Source organism: Myxocyprinus asiaticus, chromosome 23 (genome assembly GCF_019703515.2).
Source record: "Myxocyprinus asiaticus isolate MX2 ecotype Aquarium Trade chromosome 23, UBuf_Myxa_2, whole genome shotgun sequence".
NCBI lineage: Eukaryota > Metazoa > Chordata > Actinopteri > Cypriniformes > Catostomidae > Myxocyprinus > Myxocyprinus asiaticus.
The window spans coordinates 8,013,074-8,025,871 of NC_059366.1; the positions used below are offsets into that span (position 1 = coordinate 8,013,074).

Genomic DNA, 12,798 nt, shown 5'->3' on the forward strand with positions numbered 1-12,798 from the left:
ATCACTGCTTTGTCTAAGTCTGACAGGTTTGTGCTGGCCATTGCAAGTGTCCACGCATGGTCGGTTTGGAGAATGCTGTAAATGCCAACCGATCCACAAATACGACTGCCCAGAGGGAAATAAATAGATGACAGACAGGATTCATGATCAAACTGGGATTGCTTAAAGGAATAGTTCACCCAAAAATGAAAATTCTCTCATCATTTACTCACCTCCATGCCATCGCAGATGTGTATGACTTTCTTTCTTCAGCAGAACATAAATGAAGATTTTTACAAGAATACTTCAGCTCTGTAGGTCTATACAATGCAAATGAACGGTGGCCAGAACTTTGAAGCTCCAAACTGAAGACTCCAGTGGTTTAATCCGTGTCTTCAGATGTGATCCAATCGATTTTGGGGAAGAACAGACCAAAATATAACTCCTCTTCCACTATAAACCATGACATCAGCAGTCTACGGCAATCATGATTTCAAGCTCAATTACACTTTCAAGCACCATCTAGCCCTCTGCGCATGCGTCAAACCCTAAGAAGTGTAATCGAGCTTGAAATTGTGATCGCCAAGGAGATTGTTGATGTCAAGATTTATAGTGAAAAGAAGTTACATTTCAGTCTGTTCTCATTTAAAACTGATTGGATATCTTTATAAGAGACAGATTAAACCACTCAAGTTTTATGGATTACTTTTATGATGCCTTTATGCGCTTTCAAAGTTCTGGTCACCATTCACTTGCATTGTATGGACCTACAGAGCTTAAATATTCTTCTAAAAATATAAATTTGCGTTCTGCAGTAGAAAGTCATACACATCTGAGATGGCATGAGGGAGAGTAATTGATGAGAGAATTTTCATTTTTAGGTGAACTATCCCTTTAATCATAGAAGGGATCGGCAGACAATTCACAGAGGCTATTGGTGTGATTCTTTGCCAGTCCAAGTGGTGTGATGATCTATGAAACTAAAAGACTATTTATCTGCATACTATTAATCAATGTCCAAAATCAATGTCATTCAATGTCCAAAAAAACGTGTGTGTGTGTGTGTGTGTGTGTGTGTGTGTGTGTGTGTGTGTGTGTGTGTGTGAGAGAGAGAGAGAGAGAGAGAGAGAGAGAGAGAGAGAGAGAGAGAGAGAGTGAGTTTATGGACAACATAGTATCTATCTATGGTACTTAAAATAATACCATTGTATCACCATCATGTTTGTGCCCAAAACTTTCTATATTTTTCCATGCTACACTTTTACAGTAACAATCCCATGGATCTTTTCGTACAACTCCAAACCTTCCTCCTCGAAACACTAATTCGTGACCATACAGCCATGGAGATGGAACAAATCAGCAGCTATGATGTTATCTCAAGGACTGCCCGTGTTGTCTTGTTCAGCTGTGCCTGAAGAGCTTCCCAAAGCATGCTGGAGCGCCATTGAGCAATGCGCACTGGAGTTTGCTCAAAAGAAAACCCAGAGGCTTGCCGATGGAAACGGGAAACAGAAAAGGAAGGGAGGGGTGCGGGAGTAAAGAGGAGGAGATTGACATAATTAAACGAGGAACAGTCAATGTGCATGTGCATGAGTGTGAGGGAGAGTGTATCCCTTTTTCTCTCTCCTTACCGATGACTGTAGTTCCCCGGACACTGATGGGGAGGCGCTGGGATGTAAGGGGGCGTTCGTTTTTTGCCAGTTGCATGTACAAATGCGTTAGACGGACGTCGCGTCACGAGCGTTGCGTTTTTAAGACGGCGCGTCAAGTTATGAATAGTTCAACTTGTAAAAAACGCATTCGGTTCCATTTTGTTTCGAACGCAACGTCCTGTGTGAACGCCCCTGACAAGAGGACTTCTGCCGCACTGTCACTTCTCGCATACACACGCGCGCGCGCGCACACACACACACAATCGGAGACTGCAGTGGATCAACCACTCTCACGCGGTCCGTCCGGTTCGGGAAATGCACGTGCTCCGTGCTTAAATGCCGAAAGCACTGGAGCGATCCAATGCCACGTAATCAATCACAGAGAGCGCACGATGTTTTCCGTGCCCCAGAGTTGTGCGTACATTCAGCGTTAAAGTTGAACCCACTGTTGCTTTCAAGGTTATCCTGGTAAGGGAACGCATGGACCTCATGCACACCTTCGGCCACGAGATCGAGTCTGATCGCTCGCGTTTAATGCCGTAGCATGTATGCAAAGTTCAAATGCAATGTAGGAGAGGTGACCAGACAGTGCATACCTGGGGAAAAGCTATTGCACTACACATAAGTGGACGCCGCCGGGACGTCTTGTAAAGGTATAGACTGAAAAAGCACTGGTTAATGATGCAGAATTGCTGATACCCCAGTGCAATACACAACTATACTCAATGCGGACAGAAATGTCCCAATAACGATGTACTTCCTTATCGTGATGTTTTTAGCTAATCCTCACAGTCCAGAAAGAGAGGAACCCAACCCCCTTATCCCTCTCCAAATTCAACCCTCCCCTTGTCCAGCCTCAGCGACAGCAGCAGCCCGTGCTCGGTTTGCATTCCGGGGACTCACCGTTCTTGTGCGCTGATGATGCCGCTGTGAGGAGAGCCCGAATGCGGGAAAGGCAGAAGAGGCTACAGCTCCACTGCTCCGGTACAGGAGAAGGACCGATCTACACACTTTCGCAGCCATCTCTGAAGTGAAACCCGGCAGAGAGGAACGCAAGTGCAGCGGGCGAACCGACTGACACAGTTGGAGGAAAGGGAGGGGAAGTAGGAAGTGCTGCTGGGCTGGGCTAATATTTCCTACACACACACTACAAATGTTTAAGACAGGCGGTTGCTGTAGTTTCGCGTTCGAAGCAAAGGTTTTGGCATCTAGAGAGGCTTTTCTATTTTTAAACGAGCGAAACTCTGGCCAAGTTATTACAGTTTTTACAGTATTACAGTTATTACAGTCTATGTAATAAAATGGGCAGTACTAGGAAGTCGTTGTGTGAAATACCACGGTCTTGAGGAAAACATGACACCAGCGTTTTGATTGGTCGCCCGGCTACCTGCCTAAACACTTTTCGGCCAATGAGAAGACGCGCTGCTCTGTAGTTTAGTTTGACAACTTGAAGGTGACCAATCAGAGATCGCGGGACGTTCCGCGCAAGTGAGGGGCAGAGAAATAGAATACATTTTTAATATTCATTATATTTAACCTTTTGCACAAAGGAAAATCACATCATCCAAAATGATGTATTCTGAGAGGGTTACACATGTGTTCACTGCATTAAAAGATAGTCGATGTCCTAGTAAATATTGGGTGTGCCAGCCATTGAATTTATGGCAACACTGAATTTATGTTATCATAAATACAAAACACCGATGACGTATAAAGAGGACAGTCAGACAGGTTTATGAGTAAGGGTCAAAGGTAATATCATGAATGGTCAAACATGGCTTTTAATGTTATTAAACGTCATGTATCAAAGAGAGAAGGACATCGGTATTGCAAGTATTAGCCAATAACTTCTGTTTTTAAGATGTGCAAAGTACAGAATAAAGTGTTGCATAGAAAGTATTGGTCCATCAGTCATGATTGCAAATAAATGACATAGAGAGACATGAAAATGTGTGGGTGTTTTTTATTTTTATTTATTTATTTATTTATTTATTTTGGACATGGTACCATGGTAATACCATTCTTAGAGTACCTTGTAAATACCATAGAAAATGAATATGGTAATCATTCAGTCACATGGGAGACTGGGGCTAGTTGTCACACAGGTAAGCTGTCACAAGTGCTTTATCTCAGTAACTGTAATGTTTGAGTCTAAATTCCAATTGTACAAATGCTTGTTTTTCTCCAGCAGTGGTTGTCTAGTTCAAAACTGGACCTTGTTTTTGTTTATGTTTTTTTTTTGTTTGTTTGTTTTTTTTTGTGATTAAATTTTTTTTATTGATTCAACCATTAAATATAAATAGCAGAACACACATATACAGAATCAATATCCAACCCCCACTATACCCTCCCCCCCAATCCCCCACCCGACCCCCAACAACACCCCAGTGGTCACACAACCATAGACACACAACAAAAATTAATTAATTAATTAATTAATTAATTAATTAATTAAATTAAATAAATAAAACAATCACACACATAAAACCCCTATACCTCTCTCTCCACTGTCCCTCCACGAGAGCCTTCCAAAAAAGACAAATATCAGCCCCACTTCCTCACAAACATATCTAGACTCCCCAGTCTTCTGGATACCCCCTCCTCAAGAGCTGCCACTCTGGCCATCTCTGAACACCATTCCTGAAACGGGGGTGCTCCAGCTGACTTCCAACTCCACAAAGTGATCTGTCTGGTGATCATAACACTAGTTTGGACCCAGTTTTTCATGTGCTCATTCTCCAAATTAATGACTGCCCCATCTCCTAAGATACAGAGTCTGGGGCAAAATAAAATTTGAGAGGCCAAAACCTCGCACATAAAACTCTGAATCCTCATCCAAAATTCTTGCATCTTAACACATCCCCAAAAGACATGGGTTGTGTCTCCATCTTCTGACTGACATCGCCAGCAGGTGGGTGTGTCTTTAAGACCAAGCCTATGCAATCTAGAGGGGGTCCAATAGACTCTATGTAAAATCTTAAATTGCATGAGGCGAACCCTTGCATCTCTAGATGCAGATTTGACGTTTTTTAGAATCCTAGCCCACTCTCCCTTCTCCAATACTAAATTTAGATCTTTCTCCCATAATCTCTTAAGAGAAGTTGAAGTTCCGTCCCCCAGACTCTGAATTAGTAGGGAGTAATACACCGATGCCTCATGACCTTTTCCAAAAGCAGTAATCACCACTCCCAGAGTATCTGCCACTTTAGGAGGGTGTAAACCACTCCCAAAAACAGTACAGAGCAGGTGGCACAGCTGTAAATACATATAGAACTGAGATCTAGGAATCCCAAAAAGCTGAACCAAATTTTGAAAGGATCTCAACACTCCATTCTCATATAGGTCACCGAGTGTAGTAACCCCACTCCCAATCCACTCTGACCAGCAAAAAGGGGACTTGTTGATGGATAATTTGGGGTTCAGCCATATGCTCGAGACAACATTTAAAAAAACGTCAGAATTAAACAGTCTGGACACTTTTGTGCATACCGAGTTCAAGTGCGAGATAACAGGATGTAACTTAGCTTCTCCGATTAATTTGATAGAAAGGCTCTGCAGTGGCGAAATAGGGGCAAGAAATTTCTGTTCTATACAGAACCAGGGAGGGGCTTTCTCAGGTGGAAGCAACCAATAAGCCAAATGTCTGAGACCGAATGCATAATAATAAAATAAAATCTTGGGTAGGCCTAGCCCACCTTTGTCAATCGGCCTATGTAACGTATTGAAATGTAATTTGGGACGCTTACCAATCCAAATGAAGGACTTCGTGATACTATCAAATTGTTTGAAATAAGAGAGGGGGACAACTACAGGGAGAGACTGCAGTAAGTAATTGAATTTTGGAATACAATTCATTTTAATAACATTAACCTTCCCAATCATAGATAAATGTAATGAAGCCCACCTGCCCACACCGCTCGAAAACCGTTTTATTAAGGGGTCAAAATAAACTCTAACTAAATCACACAAACTTGCTGGAAACAAAATACCCAAATACCCAATGTCCTGGCTGGGCCACTGGAAAGCACCCAGCTGGAAAGCCGTTTCTCTGAGGTCATCAGTGGACATACGGCGCTTCAGCTCTGCCTCTGCATTTTTAATATTTCCTTCCAACTCCACAAGTTCTCGTGCTTTGGATTTTTTGGTGAATGAGGCATACTGTATAGAACCGGTGTCCGGCCTCTAAGAACCGCCTTAAGTACCTCCCTAGCCACGCCCACAGTGGATACTGAGGACCAGTTGGTCTCCATATAAACACTGATTTCAGTCTTTAACATTTGTTGTATTTTCAGGATTTTGCAAAAGGGACACATTAAGGCGGCAACTATATGATTTCTTTTTCTCCGTATGTGGCAACATCTCTAAACTCACCAGGGCGTGATCTGAGATTAAAATGTTTCCAATTGAGCAATCAATAACCGATGAAATGAGGGACTTAGATATAAAAAATAAATAAAAAATCTATTCTAGAATAAATCTTATGGACTGATGAAAAAAATGTATAGTCCCTACCAGATGGGTTCAAAAGTCTCCAAATATCTGTAAGACCAAGATTTTTACACATCCTGTGAAGCGTCAGTGTTGCTCTAGGGGGCTTACACACTTTTGCTTCACTATGATCAAGGACTGAGTCCATCAATAGATTAAAGTCTCCTCCCAATATTATATCATGAGGGGTGCCAGCGGCTTGCAACATCCCTTCAAGATCTATAAAAAAGCCCTTATTATCAGCATTAGGTGCGTAAATATTAGCCAAAATCAACCTTTGCCCCTGAATTTCTGCTAAAACAATAATGACTCTTCCTAATTTATCTTTAATCTGTTTGAGACATTTGAATTGTAGATGTTTGTTAATCAATATAATGACTCCCTTGCTCTTACTTGAGCCAGCACTAAAGAAAACATGCCCACCCCATATCTTCCCAAATTTTTCCGCTTCCTGCGGAGAAAGGTGTGTTTCTTGAAGAAACACTATATCATATTTCTTATGTTTAAAAAAGAAATAACCTTCCTTCTTTTTATGGGTTGTCCCAACCCATTCACATTCCATGTGGAGAGAGACAATCCACTCATATTAACATTTGACATTTTGATATAATAAAAAAAAATAAACTGTGTGTCAAAAACAAAATTATACAGACCACATTCCCCATTAGTAAAACAATCAAACCCCGAACTTCCCCCAGAACAAAACAAACAGAAAAAAGAAAAACGTGCGCATTAATCCCGCGCACGAGAGCGCCAACCAGCGACAGTCCCTCTAAACTCAAAAGGTCCATGAACGCCCACGAGCCCCCACGACAACTTTGCCATCGGATTGCACAATTTTTCCTCACAAATTTGTGAAGCAAAATTACATAACAGAAAATACTTTGTAAAATAAACCCCAGCCAAAAGGAAGAATGAACACAAAGAACATGTAGATTAATTCAAAGAACTGTTTTAAAGGTGTGATCCTCCACAAAACAAATTTCAGGTGTAAATGTATATAACATGACTTACTCAATCCGTCAACTTTATAAAAGACATCCTTTGTGTGAGCATGTAGATATTTTGCGGTCATCCGTAGTGTCCACTCTCAAACTGGCCGGGAACTTCCATGCAAAAGTAATCTTCCGTCAATGCAAAAGCTTCTTTAAGGAAAGTGTTATTCACAAAACAAACTCTAGCCGCTAGGCGGAGCCAACGCAAAAAGAAACCAAAATGACGCCCAGCTTCCTCAAAAGCCAGAGTAAGTACAGCGAGTCTACCCACTCACATGAGAAACACCCAATGGTTTACTCACCCATTGATTCTATAAAAGACATTGCCCGATTGGGACATGTAAATACTTTGTGACCGTCCTTCATTTCTATTCTTAGTTTGGCTGGGAACATCAATGAAAAAGTGATCTTACGCTGGTGCAAGAGTTTCTTGCATTCCCTGAACCGATCACGTTTCTCTCTTGTCGAACTCGCAAAGTCCGGGAAAAAGAAAATATTATGATTCTTCCAAGAAAGCTCTCATTTGCTCCTCGCCTGGCGCAACACAAGATCTTTATCGGATGACCTCAGAATTTTGGCCAGGATCGATCAGGATCACAGAGGGACTCTGTGAGCTCGCTCGATTTCCAGCTTGTGGCCTGTTATGTCGAGCAGACTCGGAAAGAGCTCATCTAGGAATTTCACCATATCTCTGCCCTCCTCATGCTCAGGAATTCCAACAATTCTGACGTTATTCCTGTGGCTTCTATTCTCAAGATCTTCAAGCTTTTCAAGAATACGTTCCAGATCAACTTTGGTCGCAGGCGGATTAGCGGATGATTCCCTCTCCGAAGACTCCAAATAATCGATTAGTTTCTCAGCATCTGACACTCTTGTAACTAACTCAGAGAATTTTATTTCCATCGCCATAATCGATCGACGTATTACAGTGAGATCCTCCAAGTCAGCAAGAACCTTCGTCAGCATCACCGATATTTTGGACAACTGACGCTGGATCTTTTCTGCCTTCGTGCCATCCAAATCGAGTCCCCGTTCTGTAGGCCTGTCAGGGCTTTCATCCTGAACACGTAAGTGTCTTTTAATGTCTCCAGAGCCTGATGATTTTGACTTCTTTGCCATGTTTTACCTCAAAGAACTAATGTGTAACTGGGTGTATCGAATTTCACCAGATTATAACATGAGAATAATAAAAAATTTAGCAAAGTGCGCAGAGCTCGTCGTTCACACGTCTGCTTCTTGCATGGCGTCACGTGACCCCTGGACCTTGTTTTGTGTTTCATAGCTGTATTTACATTTTGCACAAAAAGACGTTTAATAGCCTATTATAGACTGTTTAATGGGGGTTCCCATTGTTTTCTATGTAAACAAACAGCATAAAATTGCAGCTCCTATCTACTTGAATGGGGAAAGACAGAAATCTCTAAAATGGTTGGTCAAGATTATGATACAAGAACTTATTTAAAATCAGCAGTAAAATCTGACAGCAGTGGTATCATAGTTGTGCTTCAGCTCAGATCATGCAAAAAATGCTCTCTTTTTTTCATGCTAGTTCAGCTAATGTGCATACACGCTCTTGAGTTGACTGACAGGCAATGTCTGTATCTAAAATGTGATTGGCATTTTAACCTGTAAGGTGGGACTTCTTTTCTACATCCACCATATTGGGCATTCCAATTTCTCCCATTTATTTTAATAAAGAAGAAGAAGCAGTTTTATTTATATTGCGCATTTCCCAAGTTCAAGATTGCTTTTACAATAACCTGATATAACTGATATATTTCAGTGCAATATACACACAACAAAATACACACATAAAAGAAAAAAGGGAAATGTAACATCAGAGACAATTACTCAAAATGTATAGAAAAGAGATATGTTTTTAACTAGAAAATAGATAAAGAGGAAATATTATGATGACTAAGAGGTAGTGAGTTCCATAGCTTAGGAACAACAACAAAGAAAGGCCTACCACCTACGGTGGACAGTCGAAATCTTGAAACGGACAAAAGGCCAAGAGGATCTAAGAGACCGAGTTGGGAGATAAGGGTGGATCAGACAGATAAGCTGGGGCAAGACCATTTAAAGCCTTAAATGTTGAAAGGAGTATCTTAAATTGAATTCGGCAACAGGCAGCCAGTGGATATCATGCAGAAGAGGGGTGATATGGGCAGAGCAAAGGGGAGAATTCTTGCTGCTGCATTTCGAACATATTGTAATTTAGCAATTTTTTTTTTTTTTTTTTCATCGGATCAGCCAAATTGAGAATAGATTGGAGGCGTGCAATATTTTGTAAATGGAAGAAAGAGTTTTCAACAACAGTTGAAATATGAGAATCATTGGAAAGAGATGAGTCAAATAGGACACCATGGTTACGGACAGAAAGGGAGGGCTTAACTTGAGACCCATCAATGCCAAGGTCCATCCTTTTCACTTGAGTAGTAGAGCCAATTAACAATATTTCAGTTTAGTTGGTAATGCGTTTGAGTTGGTATTGAGTTAAAATTCAAGAACATCCAGTGTTTGATGTCCCTAATACATGCTATGAGTGAAGCAGGAAGAGATGGTGAGTCCGAGCTGGCGGTAAGGTAAATTTGAATGTCATCAGCATAACAATGAAAATTAAGGCCATGCTTTCAAATGATGTCACCAAGTCAGAGCATATAGATAATAAACAGTAATGGTCCAAGGACTGAACCCTGGGGAACACCTTGTGTGAGAGGGGCAGTGGTAGAATTTCAGAGAGATGAGAGATAAAAATATCATGGCAAACAGTGTCAAAGGCAGAACTTAGATCAAGGAGAATTAAGATGTTTGTTGACCCAGAATCTACAGACAGGAGGATGTCATTAACCACCCGGAGGAGAGCAGTCTCAGTGCTGTGTGATGAACGGAACCCAGACTGATAAAGTTCATAGAGATTAAGCAATGTAATACAAGTGCTCCATCTCCCCTGTCTCCCTTACTGTATATCAAAGTTATATTGCCATCTTGTGTGTCATGGTACCCCAGCAGTACTTTTTGTATTTATACAGCTAAATTCTATAAATGATGTGAAACAGTAGAACTATTTCTTATATGATCTCCTAGGTAACCTAATGTACTATAACGTTCCACAGTGCCACCATCACTGTGACATTCATTCTATCTCTTGGCAACTGATCCATCCTGTGCATGGTATAATTACATTCTAGTATTAGTCTGTCTTTCAAACAAGGTATCTGGAGGTATGGGAAAAGAAATGCCAAAGCACATTTAATATAATCAATCAGGGCACCTAATCCACTTAAAAACAATAACACAATGCACACAGAGATTCAATCTACTGACAAATCTATATGGTGTCTCTCTACAGGTATATCTATTTTAGGGTAGGATTGTGAGTACCTATGTGCATCTTGTTATTTTTGATGTTAAAAAAAAGATCAGCAAGCAGCTAACACAATTGATGATTTCAAAAAGATTTACCTTTTCTGCTCAAAGGTTGCATTTGTGAGGTCACACCCTGTAGCTCATAAACTGTTGCTACACATTCCAGGGTTCAACTGACTATAGACTGCTTTTGACTATGAGTGTGTATCCAACAAATGTAAATTGAATGTGCTCATACTATTATCATACTAAGATTATTCCTAAGGATCATTTATCATTCTAAGAGATTATTTTAGCATTGATCCTAAGCAATGCCATTGCTCTGATTACACAGTGACAGAAGTCTTGGGTTTTGTTGTGGAATTATATTGTTGCTTTTTCAAAGTTTGCATATATGTAAACCTCTGCTGCAAGAAATGGATGGCTGCTGTTGACAGTTCCCCTGAATCTAACCTGTCCTTCATTAACAAGTCCCTATAGACCATTGACTGCTGCATACTTCAATCCTCTAAAGTGTTCAAATATTGTGAACACCTTACTTTACCTTTGAACCTTGGTTCCAAGCTTTGTTCCTTATCCTGAAATTTTTTTTTTTTTTTTTACTGCCGTTGTTGGTTATTTTATTTTATTTATTAATTTTTTACAACCACCATTATTAAAAGCACTAAATAAATAATTGTTTTGCTGCCTGTAATGTTGGCTTTTGAATTGACATAAACACAATTAAAGTGATAGCATTTTACCCTCTATGGACCATATTATGAAATAGGTTTTGAAAAAATTAACTGTTGGTTTTACAGTTCAATTACATCCCCCAAATAATTTAAAAGTTTGTTCTTGAATATGACTTTTGGCCTACGAAAACAATTTGTGCATGACAAAAAAACAAAAAAAAAAAAAAAAATGGAATGTAAATCTCTTTTGAAATAAGGTTTTTACTTTTATTTTTTAGTTAATTGCTCATTGTTCATTGGCTATAATTTATTTAATTAATTTTAATTCATTCATTAATTCATTAGATTTATCTACACATTAAAAAAGTTTATAAATCAACAAAACAAAAAGAGCCATATTTCTCTAAATTAAATTATTAAACACTTTCTACATGACTTAAAATTTACTTATAATGACCAATACTTGACTAAATTAAAAGTTGTATATGATGACATTAGTTAATGCATTCTGAACTAATATGAACAAACAATGAATAATTGTATTTTTCGAAATGAACATTAATAAGTACTCTAAAAATATATTATTAATTGTTTGTTCAGGATACTTATCTATTTACTGTACTAATGTTATAAAATAAAACCATATTGTAAAGTTTGAAATAAATAATTACATTTATAAATAAATTATTACATTTAAATTATATTAACTTTTAAATGGTTAAATAATAAAATATTTACAATTAGCTTTGGGTTGATTTTTAGTTCAAGCTTTGCATCTTTTCATTTGTGGGCGTCACCTTTCAAAATAGATTTCTAAGGGCCATTCACATAAGACACATTTTTGCATCTGTCTGCATCATGTCTGTTGCAACAAGTCTCACTGATTTTTTAGCATCTTGTGCAATCAGCCCACCATTTTAACTTTGAACCAGAAATTTAACTTTTTCAAACATAACTCATCAAAAGACCTGCATGCTGTGCCATTCGTTGTGCTGAGTCTAGCTTTTTTAACGCAACAACACATTCTGTGTGAATGGACCCTTAGTGAAGCAAAGTATTTTTTTTTTTTTTGTTTATTTTTTTTTATAAAAAGAGTGTATGCATAAATAAAAATCATTCCAAAGCTAAAGGTAAGTAAAAAAAAAAAATTAAAAAAAAAGACCTATTAAAATCAAATATATGGAATACACTTATTGATTTATTTGGTGATTTGATGATTAATTTAATGATTTCAACTATTTTAATATAATTTATTGTAATATATTACAATTCATTTACTGATATAATTTTTAGATATTTGGCTCTCTATATTAAATCAACTGAACAATATTAATGCCTGTCTCATTTACATGATAACAAACCATATATCTATACTAATGTATCAATAATCACCTTCTTAAATCCTGTTCATTGTTACCTAGACTACTCCATGCACTAAATATGTGTTCCATGATGGTTCACTCTCATTTATGCCTGACACAACCTTCATTTAGTAGCCGAAATACATGTATTTTATTGATCTAAAACACCTTAAGAAGCAAAACAGTCAAAAAAAAATAAATAAATGCCCATTTGTAGGTATAAAGCAATAGGTTTTTGTTTTTTAAATTATAAAACTGGCTGTTGTCTGTTGAGTCATTT

At 38.7% G+C, this 12,798-nt stretch overlaps 1 protein-coding gene across 1 annotated transcript in view; it reads right to left on the minus strand.

The window, feature by feature from the left end:
• The window catches only part of LOC127413940 (calcium uniporter protein, mitochondrial), a 111,453-nt gene extending 107,947 nt beyond the window's left edge, over positions 1–3,506 (minus strand). The window contains exon 1 of the mRNA XM_051651520.1: positions 2,535–3,506. Within this exon, the coding sequence (XP_051507480.1) occupies positions 2,535–2,654 (120 nt within the window). The 5' untranslated portion in view covers positions 2,655–3,506. The remainder of the gene's footprint in view (positions 1–2,534) is intronic.
• Positions 3,507–12,798: the final 9,292 nt, after the last annotated feature.